This window comes from Pleurodeles waltl, chromosome 8 (assembly GCF_031143425.1).
Source record: "Pleurodeles waltl isolate 20211129_DDA chromosome 8, aPleWal1.hap1.20221129, whole genome shotgun sequence".
Lineage (NCBI taxonomy): Eukaryota > Metazoa > Chordata > Amphibia > Caudata > Salamandridae > Pleurodeles > Pleurodeles waltl.
This window is the reverse complement of record NC_090447.1, coordinates 809,087,130-809,107,910: the sequence shown is the minus strand read 5'-3', so window position 1 is coordinate 809,107,910 and position 20,781 is coordinate 809,087,130. Positions and strand designations below refer to the sequence as shown.

The 20,781-nt window shown below is 43.6% G+C and overlaps 1 protein-coding gene across 1 annotated transcript in view; it reads right to left on the bottom strand.

Moving 5' to 3' along the window:
• The window catches only part of TMTC4 (transmembrane O-mannosyltransferase targeting cadherins 4), a 446,521-nt gene that overhangs the window by 139,095 nt on the left and 286,645 nt on the right, over positions 1-20,781 (bottom strand). Inside the window, exon 12 of the mRNA XM_069205065.1 lies at positions 13,411-13,490. Within this exon, the coding sequence (XP_069061166.1) occupies positions 13,411-13,490 (80 nt within the window). The remainder of the gene's footprint in view (positions 1-13,410; positions 13,491-20,781) is intronic.

The following is a 20,781-nucleotide window of genomic DNA, read 5'->3' as shown; positions in this document are numbered from 1 at the left end:
CTTCCACCGCACCCTACGCGCATGCCTCCGCAATGCAGGGATCCGGGGCAAAGCTCTGAAATGGACCACCTCCTTCCCCTCCAGCAGAACCCAAAGCGTCTGCCTCTCCCAATTCCGTTCCGAAGCCTCCAAGATCATCTGCGGCGTACCCCAAGGATCGTCCCTCAACCCAACACTATTCAACGTTTACATGGTCCCTCTCGCTCATGTTGCCTGGCTGCATGACCTCAACATCATCTCCTACGCCGACGACGCCCAACTGACCCTCTCCCTCACGAAGGACCCCCTCACCGCCAAATCAAACCTCCACGAAGGAATGAAGGCTGTTGCCGAATGGATGAAGAACAGCAGACTGAAACTGAACTCGGATAAGACGGAGGTCCTCATCCTCGGCGCCAACCCCTCAGCCTAGGACGATTCCTGGTGGCTGACACAAAGGGAGCAGCCCCCACACCCACCGACCACACATGCAACCTAGGCGTCATCCTCGACTCAACACTCTCCATGACCAAGCAAGTCAACACCATCTCCTCCTTCTGTTTCAACATCCTCTGCATGCTCTGCAAGATCTACAGGTGGATCCCCACAGAAACAAGAAGAACAGTCACCCAAGGCCCTCGTCAGCAGCAAATGACTACGGAAACACCCTCCAAGTAGGAGCCCCAGCCAAACTCCTCAAACGACTGCAAGGCATACAAAACACCTCTGCACGCCTGATCCTCGATGTACCCCGCCACAGCCACATCACTCCCCACCTGAGAGACCTACACTGGCTCCCCATCAACAAAAGGATGACCTTAAGCTCCTCACCCATGCACACAAGGCACTCCACAACAACGGTCCAGCCTACCTCAATAGACGACTCACCTTCTACACTCTGAACCGCCCGCTCCGCCCAGCCGACCTCGCCGTCCCTCGCATCCGAAGAGCGACCACCGGACGCAGATCCTTCTCCCAACTCGCCGCCAAGACCTGGAACACCCTCCCATTGCTCCTACGACTGACCAAGGACCTGCTGACATTCAGGAGGCTTCTCAAAACCTGGCTGTTCGAGCAGTAGCAGCACCCCCCTCCCCTCAGTGCCTTGAGACCCTCACAGGTGTGTAGCATGCTCTACAAATGTACTGATTGATTAAATGATTGATGGGAATACCAACAGCATAACCAACTTTTTTTCTGTGTCTCAGGAGCTTAGAAGGGAAAATCGGATAAGAAGAGAACCATCTGTCCATGAATTGCACTACTGTACTATGCATCAAGATCTACTATGGGCTGGCCAAAAATTAACACCCTGAAGGCTTACGGGCCCATTCCACCATGATAAAGGTTGCTAAAACTGTGCTGGCATGCAGTGTGCCAGTCTTGAACATCTAAGTATTAAACCTGGATAGCCAGGTCTTGCAGGATGGGCGTTATCCCCCATCTGTTCTGCAGGTTTTCCTGGTCTGAGCTGTTCCACATACACACCACCTGGGGAGGTGTACTGCTTGGGTAGCTCTTCACAAGGTAAGGAATCTGCAAATAATTGTCTATTAGAAGAACAAGTTACTCACCTTTGGTAATATCTTTTCTGGCAGACTAACTACAGATTTTTCAGCGACCCATCCTCCTCCTCACTCTGTGGAGTAAACTCATAATGTCAATTAATAAAGTTCCATGCTAAAGTAACTAAAACTCATGTCTCTGTATGCACTGCCTCACACACTACATCACTCATGACATACTATGACATCATTGATAAAATCACTGCAACATCTGAAATTACATCATTATTGACAAGACTATGCATGGTGGGTGTGAGCTATAGCTACTTAAGGACATAAGTTATAATTACCTGACTTAACCAGAAATGATTAATTATAGTGGTTTTGTTTTGAGTGACATTTTTACATAACTATAAAGTCCCTTTAACCTTTTTTTTTTTTTTTTTTTTTTTACTTAATTTTCAAGTTTTTTTAAATGGAAAGTAAGATAATATTCCCATACCTTACTATAGCTTCACTTTAACCTTAGTTTTTTTCCGGTGAATTTTAATGCAAAGTAATATTTTATCACCATATGTAACGCCACATCCCTAGCAACAGGCTGTGTGTGGTGAGGTTGGCACACAGCCCGCCACTCCCTCCTAGTTGTCCCATAAACCTTGCAGGAGCATTCAACAAGTTTAAAATGTTTTTTTTTTTTTTTGCTTTTCTTTTTTTAAAGGGTGCCCTTCCAAAGCACCGCACACCATTATATTTATTGGGAGTCAAGGGGGACGCCACAAGGCCCCTGCAGCGCTGCGGCTACCTGATACTGCAGGACTCAGGATCTTCTTTTTTCATTTTCAGTGGGGTGCCTTGGAGGCCATCTGGGGCACCCCACAACATGCCCCATGCTGGGGACTGCGGGTGGAGGCACATGGCCCCTGCAAACCCGTTGGCACCCCTGATCATCCCGGATGCAGGGAGAGCATTTTGCTCTTGCTGGGCAACAGCAATTCTGTGTTTTTCCCTTCCCAAATGACATATGTATTTATGTGAATGTTTAAATCACTGCTTGGATGTTCCGCGTATTATGTAGATCTAAAGATAAGATCTGACTGGCTACCACCACATCAACAAAGAAATGGCAGAAGCCATTTTAGGACTCGGGGACTCAGTCCCCTGTCCAACAAAAAGAAGAAATCAAGTTACGTACCTGTAACTACAGTTATCCAGTATTGGTATCTTTCATACATTCACATGCTTGAATCATCCCTGTCATCGAAGCGGGAGTCCCACGGTACATGAAAAAACCAGTGACTAAAAAATGTCCATAGGCTCTAATGCTAGCAAAATCACACATATAGCCTATCCATGTCTTTTTGTAAAAAAGAACCAAACTTGACTTATGAAAAGTCAGGCTCTAGCACCCTTTAGAATATTCCCCAGAGAGGCTCATTCCCTCAGATTTTCTACCACATGTCGGGTGAAGGGAGTCTCCCTGAGCTCTGCCCAGTTTATTCCTCTCAAGGCAATTTTTTCTTCAGAAAATGTGTGATTCTTCCAGAAAAGGCCTTTTCCGACCTGTGGCAAGAAGAGGCTGCATGTGGATGATCCATATAAGACTGTTTTATTGCTTGCATCCTGTACATCAGGTAAAAGACTGTAAGATATGCCGCACCTTAACAGCGAAGACCCTTAGAGACGGAGAAGCAAGACTGTTATTCTGGTTACATGCTAAATCCTGTACTTCTGGTGAGGAGAGCGATTCAGAAAGACCTCATAAAAGGTCCAGATCTGCAGACCTGGGGCAGGCTGAGAAACCCAGAAAACACCACAAGACGCATAATAAGGAGGGTGCCAAGAAAATACAAAGCTCAATTTCATCTGAGCCATCCTCTCCTCGTCGCAAAAAGGAGTCCCATCACTGTTCTCCTCCTTCCTCCTTCAGAGCCTTCCAGTTCTAGAAAAGTTTCTCTAAAATTCAAATCGACAACGAAACAACCATCGATTACAGTGACGTCGACGATGGTTTACACTGACTCGGTCTCCACAGTCTTGTCGATGAGACGGTCGTCGACTACGACTATGTTCTAAAGACTCCAATTCCTTCAGCCAGAGTCACGGATAAGTCACATTCGTCGTTGGAGTCGTCTATAAGAGCTGCTCCAGAAAAGACCTAGTCGTTGAAGTGTACATCGACGAGAATATCGATGGCAAGGGCACCATCGTCGAAGAGAGCATCATCGTTGACACCATCGTCGATGAGACCACCGTCGATGAGACCACCGTCGACAAAACCGTTGCTGGCGGAAAAATCGTCGACTACGCCAACTGCATCAACGGGACCATCATCATCGACACCACTGACGATGCCACTAGTTCCTGTCAGTCGAGGCAGCATGATCCCCATTTCCTCTGGATCTCCGACCTTCGAACAACAGTGAAAATTACCACGATGTCTAGGTCGACTATTTACCCAGCAGATACATCACCAAGTAAGGTAACAACCTTACGTTCTAGTCATCTGCTAGACTGGGAGGAATCAGGTGAAGGGCCGTTTGGTGAAGGGCCGTTTGGTGATGCACACAGCCCATCCCAGTTGCATGTCAAGTATCAGGAGGAGGAAGATGATGATGAGTACGAACAACAGTACCAATCTTGTTATACTCATCAAAGGCGCTAGTATGAACCTTTACATCAGCCAAGAGACACTGTGCAAATGCCTGCCTCTTTATTTCAAGACTTGTAGTCGATGCTGCAGGATTATAAGAGGAGGTTTCCAACTGCAGCTGAGACGCAGCCGCCTCTTCCTTCCTCTCCTGCTACACGAAGGATTATACCTCCACCTCCAGCAACTCCCAGGCTTACACCGCAGTCTAACATAGCCGCCCCTCCCATAGAGGATGTCTCCTCTTCAGGGACTGCTGCCTTCCCCCATTAGCTGACCTTGGGAAGGCAGCAGTCCCGACCCTCCTGGGACCTCCGAGGCTGAACGTAAATGTGTGTGTGTGATGTTTTAAAATGTATGTTTGGTGCGTGCATGTTTGAATATTATGAGTGTTGGAAATGGATGTGCGTGTGTGAAAGAAAGTGTGTGTGTAATGTTTGAAAATGGATGCTTGGTGCATGCGTGCGTGTGTGTGTGTGTTTTTCCCGCCCACCCCCGTCCCTCCTAAAGCTGCTGACCACCACTGGTGTGTGCCCCCCCAGGAGCAATGCTTTGGCCCTGGGGACCCCTTTCCCCAAGGCCCAATCAAAGTAGTGTTCTTAGAATCCCATCCGCTGGGACAATGCTATGTTCCCTTCCTGCACTCTCCTTGAAGGAAACACAACTTTTCTCCTGCCCAGGAGCAATGGAAACCACTCCCGCTGCACCCAGGATGGGTGCTGGCTGGAGAGTTGGCAGGGGCTGCACGACCTTGGTGATACACAAAAATGATGTGGATGTCCTCTGTGGGCACTGGGGCATCCAAGATTAAAACATTTAAAAATAGCTTTCTCCTGGTGCTGGCTGAGGAGCTGGGAGGGGCAGAGGAGATGATGGGGCTCCACCATGGCCCCTGACATTACCAAAAAGATGTGGGTGCCCCAGGAGAGCACCTGGGCTTAAAAGCAAATGGCAGGCTCCTGCCAGGATGGTGGCTGGGGATCTTGGAGGGGATGTGGCGGCTTTGGGACTCCCTCCATGGCCCCCCACATTGGGCATGTTGTGGGTGCTCCAGGTGGGCATTGGGCCACCCATAAAATAATAGTATTAAAAAAATAATAAAAGACCGCAGGAACTGCTCATTCATTATTCGCTGCTCCATGTAAAGAGTACCCTATAACACCCTGCAAGGGCATATTAGATATATTTTTTATGCTTATGGAGGGCTGTAGGGAACACAGCCCCTCAGCAACTTAAAAAAAAAAAAAAAAAAAAAAAAACACAGTGTCCCGAGTCACTGAATTCATGACCCCAGGAGAGCGGACGATAGTGTTTTAAACAACTCAGAGCTGGAGCTCGTTTCACTTCGGTTAGAGTGCAGAGACCCTTTGTGGTTGATTCAATGGCTGTAGTTTGTGACCTAGAAAATGTTTAAAAAGATTCAAAGCCATGGTTTTTTACATGCTTTATTAGATATGTTTTGTGACAAATATTATTAAACATTGCAATATGTGAAATTACTGAATATAAATTTGATTATAGTTATTAGTGATTTCTAATTGTGTGCTTTATATATGCTGATGCAGTGAACCAACAGGCCCGCTGCTTTTTATATTTTGGTATTCCAACACTTTGACAAAGCCAGTAGGTCTGTCTTACTTAAAATGACATCCATTAATGACAAAGCTAATAGGCCTGCCTTACTTAAAATGACACTCTTCATATTTTTACATGACATAGGGCCAGATGTAGCAAAGGGTTTTACCCATTCTGTTTCTATGGGAAAATGTGTTTGTACATATGGCCCATAGTCCACTGTGCGCAGTGGTAGGGGCCTTGGCAGTAGGCCAGGCCCTGTGCCCAAACTCCAGGTGATGCAGTTTAATGGACATCTTACTTTGCCTTAAAAAACACAGAAATTCACCAAAAAAAACTAAGGTTAAAGTGATGTTATAGTTAGGGATCGTTATATGTTACTTTACATTTAGAAAAAAAAAAACCTTAGACATTTACTGATAAAACAAAGATTAAAGGGGTGATATAGTTAGCTGAAAATATGAGTTAAAACGTACTGTTTTAAATAAACAACACCCATGAATTTCACCAGTTATAGTTAACTCGAGTAATTATAAATTGTGACTAAAAATAACTATAACTCGTGCCCTCGCCATGCACTGCTAATTACCTCCCATATTACATCACTCATGAGATGTTCTACAACATAATTGATAACATCAGCTCAACATCTGAAAAGACATCATCGATGCCAACAGTGCGCCTGGTGGGAGCAAGACTAGGTGTTAAAAACACATCATGGGCTTCTGAGAAGCTAAGCACCTCAAGTACTACTCACTATTTTTGGAAGGGGGAGGATGGTTTAGTTTGAGGATATTAATAAAGAAAAAAGAGTAGTATCACACACACACACATTTCTAGAAATAAAGTACAAAGAAGGTACTATATTTCGACGTAAGAAAATACATAAGAGGGGGCAAGCAACTAACAAACCATTTTACTACCTTAATAGATGAATTGCAAAAACCTAGTATTGTCAGACACGTTACCCACATGTTCTGAAACTTTACTGCAGGTCACAAAAGCTGAAGGTTTGCATGTGATCAAGAACTGGAGGAAGGAAGCAATGCCAAAAAAAGCTGTAAGGATGAAGATGGCATGAGGTAAACAAATCAAATAATTAAATGACACGTTATCTATCACAAAGTTTAAATATAAAGCTACTCTTGGGCATTTTTGACTACTGATCTAGGAGATGCACTGGGATGGGGTGCATGAAAGGGATAGAGCTCTGTTGAAGAGAATGGCAGCCAATAAATTGAATCACACGGAAAAATCCTTCCTGATAATATTAATGGTGCCAGCTAACAAATGTATAGGAAGTCACTGGAATTTCCTATTAGAAACATAAAATACAAGAAATAAACATATCACTGATGCGCCATGCTATATAGATGACTACAACTGTATTCGATAAAAGACTTTGACTCAACTACAAGACTGAACTGATCAAGGGCAGCACTTCTACAATCGGCCCTGAACAAAAACAAATCAGCTGCTCTAGAATCACTCACAGAGAACGTTGCATAACTCAAAAATTTAGCTCATTATTGGAAGACCAACCAGTGACTGAACTCACCACACTGACTGTTCAAAGCCGTAAACATCCGTATTTTAACGACCAAGGACAATATTTTCGCTTTCTTTTTGTTATGCTAGACTTTTCTTGTTACTCGGAACATATCTTGTCATACTGAGGCTTCACCAATAAATCTTTGAAAAGAATCGTTAAAGACTACACAAAAACTATTTGTTCGATTTAGACTGCCACATTAGAACAAGCATTTTCAATGCAACGGGTCTCACATTTCTCCGAGTGACAGCTATTAGCAGTTGTAAACTCCCAACCGGATTTTTCTTGCCACATTAAATGGAGAAAAAAAACAGCGCGATCACGCTGCTACAGTTCACTCTTAGTGAAACCTATCGGCAAACGTGCAATTATCTGACTGGCAAAAGTGTAATTAACTATGTAACAGGGTTGATGTCATGCAAAGCGCTCGACCTCTGCGAAAAAATATAAAAAGCAGTCCACAAACCGGTCGGAAAACAGCGAGCCTCGTATGTTTTCAGTACTTTGTTGCTGCGCTCGAGGAGGGCTAACCAGCAGAAAAGGCATGACGTATGAATGGCTTCCACTAATGAAAGCAAGCAGATTTTAATAAGCAAGCCTACAAACCAATGAAAGACACTGACGTGAAATGCACGGGGCTCCGAGCCCTTTTCTAGCTACTAAAGCGTCTCGCAAGCAATACACATTTGCAAGCGACGCAGGCTCGACCCTAGAAACGGAGTTTGCATGTGAAATTTGATGCCATTCTATCCAGCAGTTCCCTGATCACTCCAAAACTCCTGATGGGAGCTAGAGGAGTCATATTTCAGTACCTCCTATAAACTTGCTCCTTTAAAAATCTGCACTATTACTGCATTTACACAGTGCTTAATTTGTGCTTATTGTTTCCGGTGCTAAGCACTGGCACTTATTTTTGAGAGCCGGGGCTTATTCTTCTGCCTCAAGCATTTGCTGTGAGCATTAGACACATATGGGAAAGATGGAGGAAGGGAAAAACCAAAAAAGCGTACAAAGGTAGAAAGCTGCAAGAGTGAGCTGAAGGGGTGGGGAGTGGCTTTAAATGGATTGAAGAGGCCCGAGATGGCTTCAGGATTACGCTCTCTAAGTATTCGTGCTCACACATTTAAATGCAACAGCAGTGTGTTTAAGAGGAAGGCGTTGGGCACCAGCACCTTTTTATTTACAAATTAAGCACAGCATATACAGAATTTGTTAATGCTGTGCACAGTCGATGTGGGACACATTATGTACAGTGTGGCTGAAGACCACACCATGCACACAATGCCCACTGTGCATGACTGAAAGCCATGCACACTTGGTTTGCGGCTATGGGACTGGGAGCGGGGTGTCCCTTAAGACCACCTCCTGCAGCCAATGCCCAGTGTGCACATCAAAAGGCTGTGGGTTTGGAAGTGTAAGGACTGGGATCAAGCACGGCTGAAGGCCAAACCCTGCAACCATTGCCTGCTGTGCATGACAAAAAAAACATTTGAAGAAGATTCTGGCTGCACAGCAACTAAAAGCAGAGTAGGCTGCAGGCCACACCCTATGCCTGTTGAGCATAGACAATGGCCATGAGGAGTGAATTTGTGAAGACTACAACTGGATACAGGGTATTGTCAAAGACCACATCCCGCACCCAAAGCTTGGTGCACATGGCATGGCCAAGTTACGTTTGGGAGCAGTCAGATGACGTAACCACATAACCAAATGAAAACAGAGTTGTTAGGACACAGTATCAATGCTAGGATGCAAAATCTAAAACCTAATGAAATCTGGCAGTCATAGCACCTATGCAACCTTAACTACAAAACACTAATTCACTGCTCATGACAGAACGTCATGTAAGACAACATTTATGGTATGAACAACCCCGGCACCATTTTTCGTAGGTGAAACAATAGAAATTCGGGGCATGTAAATGGGACTGCATTACCTTGATCCTTTAATTGTCTACCACCAAGGCTGTGCTCTACAGAGAAGACTTGAGTTTCACCTGAATGGCTACAGCTCACAAAGAAGGAACTGAGGGGATCACGTAAGCAGAGAAAATTAGATCTTCCCTCGCATGCTGAAGATGCAGAACAGGCAGAAGAGGACCATCCTTCTGAGGGAGTGGTGAGTCTGCAGCACAGCATGTGCAGTTCAGGGGGTGAATGGGAACACATGAGGGGCACAGCAGCCAAGTCGCCGTCAGGACCCTCTTGTAGTGGGCCGAGTGCTGGTGACCAGCATTTAAGTAAAGAGGAAATTCCAACAGAAAGACAACTCAGCAGGAGTCAGCAACCAAACTATAGGTTAATTGGTCGCCTCCACAAAACGATGTGATCCAGTTATTTAAAAAAAAAAAAAACACAAAATGGGCAAAAGTGTCTAGCCACCCGTGATACAGGTTGCATGCAGATTATGAACAAGTCTGGAGGAGGAGTGAACTGTGAATGGGGTGGTTCTTTATAGAAGTGTCAAGCTGGAGAGTTCTTAAACCAATGTAGAGACAATAAAGGCAATACAAAGAGTGCAGCGATAGCCAGTCTGGTACTCCCCATCACAGAAGTTCAGAAGCCCATTCAGGAAACCCTAAGGTCTATGACGAAGACAAGAAGAATGCAGCTGTGGTAAATACAGAGAAGTGCTCAATATTTTCAAATAATCAAAAAAAAATGAATGAGATGCAAGACTGCATCATAAAGCGGGCCTGTCTGTGCCCGTAAGTGTCCAGCAGAGGCTGTAACATATTGCCCTTCTTAGTTACAACGCTTCAAAAGCTGACCCTCTAGCCTAAACAGCTGAAAAGAAAGCTGTTAAGACCCCATGTGGTTAAGAACCCTATATCATCGAATTCCATTGCTAATTATCGTTCTTATGCTATGGGAGTTCTAAATGATGAAAAACAAATGATGTGGAAGTAAGGCTCGGGCCACACATGTGTTGTTAATAAGACGCTGGTGAGATCCTCAGATCCCCTTATAACTATTCTTGAGTATTGTGGAAATCAATCTTTGATTATGCACGATAAATGAACACAAATCAACAATAAATCGTATTTCTCCTTCTCTCCTTTCTCTCTCCGACTCCCCCATCAGCCAAAAAGAAGAGGTCATCATTTAGAGCAACAAGGCCTAAAATGGACCAGAACGGCAACATTAAAGACTCTTGTAGCTGTCATTGTGGGAAAGGAGGAGCAGTGGGAGTTCTTGGGTGTGAGGTCTTGATGGGTGCCTGATGGGGGCAGCAATGGATTGTAAAAAACATACCGAAAAGTTTGTTACGTCCTTGCTGGAACCTGTTTCTTACATAGATTACAAAAGCCTGAACTCTCAGTATATACGCTGACATATTCAGTCAATACCCACAAAAGCTGTGACCTATATACAAATTAAACAAATCCCATGGTGAACCACTAGCATTCCCTATGCAAGAAAGAACTAATGGCAACCTACAGCTTCCCCAAGACGCAAGGCCATAATCCCTAGTCCTAAAAAAAAGCCCCTTTATTGCATAAAGGACAAACGGAAGAATACCAAAAATTGAAAAACCATGTAGTACAGTGATTTGTCAAACTAGGTGGAAACATCACCCAATTAATTAATGCTATTTACATGATAAGACGGGTGACCTGGGTGGGCCCTGGCCATGAGTTATATGCCGGGGATTGTACTGTGGCCACCTTCAGGTCAAGATTTGTGGTGGATTCATAAGTACAAACACTTAGCAACCAAAGGTTGGGTAGACCATTTTGAAAAGATTTATTCAAGAACGAAGCAATTATATGTCTTTAAGCTGCCCAACCCCTACTGTGAGACCACTTTTACCCAGCATAAACTTTTGACATTAATGAAGTTTGTCTATCTTTAACACAAAAATCCTAATGGCAAGGCCCACAGACCCAACAGTGTTCCTTAAACATACTCAAACACTAAATTGAATTATGGTCACCTTTATGGACAAATGTTTTTATATTCAGTGGCTTAACCTGCACTCACTGGCGCCTGGTCAGAAACTATTATTGTCTACATTTTCAAAAAAGGTAATAGAGACAATCCAATATGTATTGCCTAATATCTCTCTTAACTTCAATGGTGAAAACTGTGGGGTGGATTCTCTTGACCAGACTTTAATCTTGGGCGGAATGTAAAAATGCCCTCAGACATTAAATTTGGCTTTAAAGAAAAGGTGCTGGAAATTGTTGAACAATTATTAAATCATCATCTATTAATTAGCAAATATACTCTGGCCAAACAAGGGACACTCCATCTGGCCTTAATGGAGCTGTCCAGTGCATTTGACTGTATTGCTCATAGCAAGCTGTGGTCAATACTGTTAACACAGGGGACAGAGAAACCTATATCATTTTTTATGCCACCTTTACTCCAACACATCTGCTGGAGTGAGATTTGGCCTAAATGGTGAGTGCTTAGACTTGTTTAGTATAGGAAGAGGTCTTAGACAGGGGTATGCTCTAGTCCCATTTCAATTTAATGTATACATAAATGGCACTGAATCTTATTTACTTGACAAGGGACAAGACTTGCCTAAAGTAGGTAATCGTTTTATTCCCATACTTTTATAGGCGTATGATGAAGTGTCTTAGGCATATATGACATAACAATAAATATATGCAAGACCTTATATGTTACATGAGGCACTCACCACTGTCAACCATCCACCCTCTCTATTCTCTGCAAGACCATTGGCAAGACAACACCTTTTCCTACTTGGGTATACAGTTTTACTCAGGTGGAAACAAGGAGCATTAAACGGCTGTAAGGAGAACAATACTAGATAGCTCCATAGAACCTATTGTTAGATTTACTAGCAAATTGGGTCAGAAACTATTAAAAGAAATGTATATGTTGTATAAAACTAAAGTATGTCAGTCGCAAGTTATGGAGCCAGTGTACGGGGGTATATTTGAGGCAGAACTAACCTGGAAGGACCCCCTCCACAGAATATTTATGGAGTCCCCTCTGGACTCACTCAGGCCTGGTGCTGAGGGACCCACCCCCACACCACAGGGGCTGCGGGGGGCCTTGTTACACGTTACACCCCTGGGTTACATTAATTGTGGAAACCTTTTGATTGAGAAAATAAACTGCTTATTGAAAATAGCCCTGGCTATTCATTCTAGTTGCTCTAATTCTACTGTCCATGGAGATTTGGGCTTTAGTTATTTAACTGACTTCATCTTGTCATGTCCACTTCTGTTGTGACATACTGTGTGGTCTAAGCCTGAAACTGATTTCAACCACCTGGTTTCGAAGGATTGTCTTTCACTTGATCATGCGCAGTGCATTCCCTTGATAGCTTATTTAGAGAATATGTGTGGGTTACTAGGGAAGTTGGATTTTGTTTTTAAATACAAGAAACTATTTGTGCTTTGAAAAAATGGAAATTAGTATACTCCATCTGTGTGTAATTGTCGTCAAGTGATCACGGTTGAAAGAGACCAGAATTAGTAGTGTGAAACACTTGATTCCCTTAACCTCTCATAGTTTGCACTTCAATCTGACCACTGTCACAAGTACACAGATATCTGTTTACTTGCTTTGGTGTGAATACAATACACTGACAGGTTGCCTTTCCCAAAATGGGCGTCTGGTCAATAGCCCCTCAAACTTGCCCATGTGATGACCTGTGTAGGCAAAACACTCTACATTATGTTTGACTCTGCAAATTTTACAAGGAGGCTTGATTGTATTTTTTACGCCCATTATTAGGGAGAGTAGGTTATAAAAATTGTAAACCAGCTATGATATTCTTGCAACAGCTTCAGGATGTGTATATGTTTTTAAAAAAATATTCACTGAGGATAAGAAGATGCCTATCTTTACCTGAAATATACCTTTAAAATGCTCACCGTGTATTCTGATTGCAAGACGTTAACATTTTATCTGAATTATACTTTTACATTTTTTAGGTATGTACACATTTTCACAGTGTTTTAGTAACAATCTGTTTAATGACTTGATATCTTTTATGTTTTTTTCCTCATAAACCGAATTAAGGTTTATTGATAGATAATTTGATATGAGACTTATTTTCTATGACTGTTAGAAATAAAATAAAAAAGTCTTATAAAAAAGAACACAAATAGGCCCAGTACTGCAAGGTCTTTACACATGCTGATGTTTATTAAAGTAAATAATTACCTTACTGCTTCTCTGTAATATTTGATTGCCGCTGTTTGGTTGCCTTTATCTGCCAAGTTTTTGCCAACATTGTAGTGCACCTGGAGAAAGAGATAACATGAGTCTTTGAATTGCCATATTAAAGTTTACTATTACCACTCAATTCGTTTTTGTGCATAAATGACAACCTAAATACTGTTTATTTTAATATTCCCTTTAAACAATACTGCCATGCAGACAGTTTATGATTACTGTTTGAAATTGGTTCTTTGGTTGGCAGTCAGGTTACCTACCCCCTGTCCAAGCAAGGACCCTCACTCTAGTCAGGGTAAAGGAGAATCACACTCCGTTAACCCGCTCAACCCCTTAGTAGATTGGCACGAGCAAGCAGGCTTAACTTCAGAGACAATGTGTAAAATATTTGTACCAACACACACAGTAATACAGTAAAAACACTACAAAATGACTCAACGTGGATTTAGAAAAATAGCCAATATTTATCTAAACAAAACAAGACCAAAACAACAAAAATCCAACACATAAGTCAAGCTATGAATCTTTAAAGATTAAACTCAAAATAGCGCTTAGAAACACAAATACTTCAATGAGGTGATATCACGGCATTGTGACTGAGTCATTCCCAACAATCAGACGCCAATGGCACTAGTGCTGGAGTCACGCAGACCCCCAGGTACAGTACCTTAGTGAAATGTGAAAACAAGCCGGTGCATGGAGTCTGGGATCGTGGCATCGCTGGATCAGAGGTGGCGTTGGTTCCGGTGCTGCGGAGTGAAGGCGTCAGGTCTTTGCTGTGGAGCGGTGGAGGTGAGGCGTAGTTGGTGAGAAGCATTGAATCCGTGCACTTCGGGCGGAGTCGACATCTGGCGGTCACAACGTGGGCGGAGACTTCAATGGAGTCGCGGTCTTAGGTGGGGCTACAGCGGCATCGGGCCTGCGGGGTTGTCGCACTCCAGAGAGGACCACGGCTTTGGTTGCAGGCGGCAGCGACATCAGTCCGGAGTGGTTCGAAGTTGGTTTCCTTGGTTTTTCCACCAGCTTCTCCTTTCAAGGGCCCAGGGACTGGAAAGGGCACCAGTTGGCATGGCAGGAGTCTCAGCAGAGAGTCCAGGTGCTGGCAGAGGAAGTCTTTGATGGCCCTGAGACTTCAGAACAGGGGGCAAGCTCAGTCCAAGCCCTTAGAGATTCTTCTCAAGCAGGACTATACCACAAAGTCAATTATTTGTCCCCTTTCACAGACAGAAGCAGCAACTGCAGGATAGCCCAACAAATCACAGTTGCAGGCAGGGGCAGCACTTCACCTCAGCTCTTCTCCTTGGAAGAGGTTCCTCTAGGATCCAGAAGTGATCTACTTTTCAGGGGTTTGGGGTCCAATACTTACACCCCTTTCTGCCTTTGAAGTAGGCAAACTTCAAACAAAAGTGTCTCTTGTTTGTAAGATCCTGCCTTGCCCAGGCCAGGCCCCAGACACACACACCAGGGGGTTGGAGACTGCATTGTGTGAGGGCAAGCACAGCCCATTCAGGTGTAAGTGTCTACTACTCCTTTCCCCTCAAGCTCAGATGGCTCATCAGGAAATGCAGGCTACACCCCAGCTCCCTTTGTGTCACTGTGTAGAGGAGAGGTACAAACAGCCCAACTGTCAAACTGACCCAGACAGGGAATCCACAAACAGGCAGAGTCACAGAATGGTTTGAGCAAGAAAATGCCTAATATCTAAAAGTGACATTTTCAAACACACAATCTAAGAACAACCTTTACTAAAAGATGTATTTTAAAATCGTGAGCTCAGAGGCCCTAAACTCCATATTCCTTTCTGCTCCCAAAGGGAATCTGCACTTTAGTAATATTTAAAGACAGCCACCATGTTAACCTATGAGAGAGATAGGCCTTGAAACAGTGAAAACCAAAATTAGACAGTATTTCACTGTTAGGACATATAAAACACATCCGTATATGTCCTACCTTAAACATACACAGCACCCTGCCCATGGGGCTACCTAGAGCCTACCTTAGGGGTGCCTTACATGTAGAAAAAGGGAAGGTGTAGGCCTGGCAAGTTGGTACACTTGCCAAGTCAAATTGGTAGATTAAAACTGCACACACAGACACTGTAGTGGCAGGTCTGAGCCATGTTTACAGTGCTACTCATGTGGATGGCACAGAAAGTGCTGCAGGCCCACTAGTAGCATTTGATTTACAGGCCCTGGGCACCTCTAGTGCACTGTACTAGGGTCTTACTAGTACATCAAATATGCCAATCATGGAAAGCCAATTACATATACATTTTACATAGGATCACTTGCACTTCAGCACTGATTAGCAGTGGCTAAGTGCCACAGTATCAAAAACAGCAAACACAAAGTCCAGCACACATCAACAACCTGGGAAACAGGGGCAAAAAGTTAGGGGAGACCACGCCAAGGACGCCAAGTCTAACAATTAACGAACATATGTAACACACAGTACATGGTTTGGGTTCATTGAAACATGCCACTTTGAGATGCAAGTAAATGAGTTGCATTATCGATCAACAAGTTTATAATGGCACACAAGTGAAAGAGTGCTGTTCTCCGACACTTAAATCTATGCACTGGTGAGTGAAGTGTTCAATTCCTTTGGGCTCTGTGGCCACAAGTAAACCTTAGATAATCAGACTTCACATTCAAAATCTCATCATTGTGAAGGTGTCAGTAATGGACCTTATGGCATAAATCTTGACCATGTGACTTAGTTCTCTAATGTTCGATCCCACTGGCTGATCCCAAATGCCTCAAGGATAGATGACACTTGCTCTGTCTTACAAAATCAGTAGAAAAACAGTGAAAAAGAAGGTTGGGCCATCACATTGAGGCCCTAGCATGCAACTTGTGGATGCTTGTTGCCTTTACTGAGCTGGAGCAACTGAGCGAGTCAGGAATGCTGCACTGAACTGATCGGTAGTGGTGAACACAGATTGTCTTCCTACTCACAGTTGCTGCACAAGGGGTCTGGGGTAGCACCGAGTAAACTTTGAGCCACTAAGCATAGACATCTGTTCATGGTATGCAGCTAAATTCAGTCCACAGACAAGCTGAATGACTGATTTTGGAGGTGAGGGTGGGGTTTCTAGGCAGAAGAGCTGACAACAGCAGAGTACGAGCAACATTCCCCAAAGACATCAGGGGACAAGCGGTCACCCTGTAGGCTCTTAGCTCTGCAAGCCATTCGCAGACCATGGGGGTGGTCTGCCCATACAAGGAGGAGGACATTTCTAGTAAGTGACTCATCACTGGAACGCTGATCGATGATGGGTCCCTTCAGTCCCATAGTCCAAGGTTGAATTGCCCTGACATACAGCAGCTCAGATCACGATGGCTGAGAAAAAAACAAGTAAAGAGTAGTTCCTCAATCCAAAGACCTTGATCTAATTAAGAGGGAACAGGCTCTGCTGTGTTCAATCAATACCCTGCACATCAACCTGCACTGGAAAACAGATCAGACCAAAGCTGTGGCAAGGACGGTGGACAAGCAGCTTGTAGAGATGAAGAGTGGGCCCTGAGAATGGCGCGGACAACGAAAAGCACGAACGTCTAGATGCAGCTATTAGTGGAGCACAGAGAAAAGGTAAACTTACAATCAAGCCTTCAAAAATGGTGGCATATATACAGTTCTGAGACAGATACTTACTCAACATGAGGCTGTAGAAACCCTGCAGAGGGGGATGGAGTTGACAGTGTTGGAAATTACCTCAATGACTTACGCAGAACAGTGGTGAAATTGTTGGAAGACTTAGTGGAGTGTAAGGAAAAGGATGGCACTCAGTGAGCAAAACACAAAGCCTACTTTTCAAGAGTCAACATGAGAATACTGAAAGGTTTGGTACAGTTGTGGAGGTTTTGGACAATTTGGAAACTTCAGTTTAGTTTAGTTTCGAGGATTTGTAGAGCGCATGGCTACACTAAGGACTCCCAGCACTGAGGAAGATCACTAGGTAAGGGGAACAGACCTAAACAGGGAACAGTACAGTTTTCAATTTTCTACGAAAAGAAGATTCTGACATGTCATGACGAAGTTCCAAGGGGAGGGAGTTCCAGATCTTAGCTGCTCTACAGGGGAATAATATATTCCCCATCTAACTTTCTTAGCATGAAAGGAGAGAATTAAAAAAGATGAAGAAGATCTGAGTATTCTCCGGGGGTATAGGGAGTGATCATTCATCTGAGGAAGACTGGACCCTTGTTTCAAAGGGCTCGGTGAATAAAACAAATAGCTTTAAAAATAATGTGTTGTTCAATCGGAAGGCAATGGAGGGAAGCCAAGGCTGGAGTGGCAGATGAATGTCTGGGGGTGTCTGTGAGTAGGCGAGCAGCAGAGTTCTGCACCACCTGAAGTCTCCTTAGAACATGCGAAGAAGAGCTCAAGAGCAGTACGTTCTCATATTCGAGACGTGAAAGTATCAGAGCCTGAGTAAGAAGTCTTTTGGCTGAAAATTTAAGTAATTTCAAGATTTTCCTAAGGGTTCTTAGAAAACCCGAAACAGATAGCTGCCAGTTTCTTAGAATGGCATTCCATTGAAGGTGTGGGTCTAGCCAAAAGCCCAAGCTTTTTATGGATCTTTAGGCGGAGGTAGATCCTTAGGCAAGTTCACTGCTAAGGATGGGGACCTAAGTAAGGAAGGATTCTAGACGATCATAACTTCTGTTTTCCCATTGTTGAGCTTAAGCTTGCTTTCTATCATCCATCTGGCGATATCTGAGAGACAGGAAGATAAGGTAGCCTGTTCTTGGGTATTCTTAGCAGAGAAGGAGTATACCAACTGAGTATCATCCGCATAAATACTAGAGATAGTCACTGTGGCTCAATTCTTGCCAGGGGGGACATATAAATGTTAAAAAGAGTAGGACTCAGAGAGGAGCCCTGCGGCACCCCACATCTGAGTGGAAGAGGTTTAGAAAAGAAAAAAAACATGAGGATACTGAAAGGTTTGGTACAGTTGTGGTGATTTTGGACACTTTGGAAATTTAAGACAGGTAATTGCAAGTTTCAGAGCACACAAACATAGTAGTGGTTGAATACATTTACCATCTCCTTTTTCTGGTTTATGTCAGAACCCCCTGGCTAAGTGAAGGATGCTGCATGCAAAAAAAAAAAAAAAAAAAAGAACTTTGCACCAAGGGTATTGGAGCTTTATTTGGCTCTCTGGTCAGGTTAAAAGTGGTACATCAAGGGAAGAGGCATAACTTCTCGCAAACAGAAGCCTTCAGTTTCTTCTAACTGGGCTGGAACAATGTGAAGGATAATACAGTGGTGAAAGTGTCCACTGAGGGTGGTACACTGGGAGTTTCTATACTCAATCCAAGCACAACAGGTCGACTCCAGTGGTGGAAGCGAGAGACAATGAGAAATGTTTAAGGTAGTGTTTGAAGTTTTTTTCCTTAACATATATCTCTTCTTGTCTGCTATTTTCTTCCTTTGGTCTCCCTCAGCCCGATCTTCGATTCTACAATATCCACTTGGATATTGTAGAATTGAACTGACATGCACTCCGTTCACTATACAAAATCAGGTTAGTAGTTAACAGGGGTTAACAGGAGCCTCATAATACAGTCAAACATAACAATACGTTGTTGTGCTCTTTATTTTGCAATATGCCTTCCATTGAGTGTGGTCAATAACGAGGATTTCAAAATAAATCTTGGTATGTGGAAGCAATAACTTACTTTATGCATTTGTTTCACACAGTGATAAACTTATTTCCATATCCAATTACATTTTTAGGAAAGCAAAGTTACAATTGCATTTTGGAAGGTTGAAGGGGCTTAGTGATTTTATCAGCATGAATCAGGACATGCAAGCATTTTGGTCACTCTCAACACAGCAATTATATGTGACCAAGATCAGAAGCCAACCTTCCCTCCTCCACAAAACACAAAACAAATGTTAGCTTAAAAAAGAGAGAAAACAGTTTAAGGGGCTTACCAGCTAGTAAACAAGAACAATACCTGCTTCAAATGCCATGGAGTACAACTTACAATGCAGAACTAAAACGCAATACAATAGAAACCAGGCTTCAGCCTCTGTTGCCTCACTGGGTGTTGCCAGACCAGTCACGGTTTATCTCATCTAGAGCGACCGCTCTCTTTTCGTGCCTCAGTATGAACTAGTCTAAATCAGTCATATTTCCCTTAACACTTAGCACCTCTGAGTGCCCTCTTGAGCTCCTGTTAGTGTGGAGTACAGACCTGGTCAAATACTTGGGCATATAGATTCACAGGGTGCCGGAGCAGGTAGTCCAAGACAATTATGGAAGGGCCATCGTAACACTAGAAGAGCAGGTTGGTAGGTGGGTGACTTTGCCATTATCACTGGTAGATAGGATCACAATTCTAAAAATGGTTGATTTACCTAAACTTGTGTGTCTATTTATCAAAAACCCCATAGTGCTGGGATTATACTTTTTTAAGACACACTTGTTGACACTAGTATGGGCCGGAAAACAACCCAGAATAAGTTGAGAGATACTTACAATGCCATAAGAGTACGGCTGATTTACACATGTACCGCCTATGCATGCAGGCACACTTTGCACACTATTGGTATGCACCACCTGAACATGTGCTGCATGTCGCAGTAGAGCAAGATGACGCATATCTCACCCCACTTTGAGCCCTACTGCCACACAGGAGGAAGGGTATAGTATGCTCAGTTGTTCATACAGTATTTTCCACGAAAACAGCCTGGCGCAGACTAAGTGACCGTGCCCGCGAAACCTCCCTACATGCACCCGTGCTCCCCTTGCACCACCATCCTGCATTATTGGTTTCCAAGCAGGATAAGGTGATAGTTATCGCACACATACAGGCATCATAGCCATGGGGGATGTATTTAACAACTGCACATTTGTAACTTCAGAGGATATTGCATGAATTCAAAGACACACTCCACTACTGACATTTATGTATCTCTGTCTTCAAGCTGTGCTGCTTGACTTCGTCCCACAATTTCTAGGGGAACCACCAAAATTTAAGGCCCTACAGGCCCCTACGTAATGCCAACACATATCTTAATTTGATCACTAGTTTGTATAATGTGGCACAGTACGACAAACATCTATCCTAGAACAAAATCTAGATGGATGGAACACCATACTTGGGACACCCTTGGAGGCAGCAGAGTGGCAGTTTTGCTGCGCACAACTGAATTCCCGGACATCCAACTGTATTCTGCACATAATGCACTTCAATATATATACACCAAATATATCATACAACTGCTAAATTACTTACATTTGGGCTGAGGACAGATGCACAACGCGTACGATGTGGGGCACAAGAGGCAGACTTTCTCCATTTAGCCTGGAAGTGTGACTCTATTAGACAATACTAGGTCTAA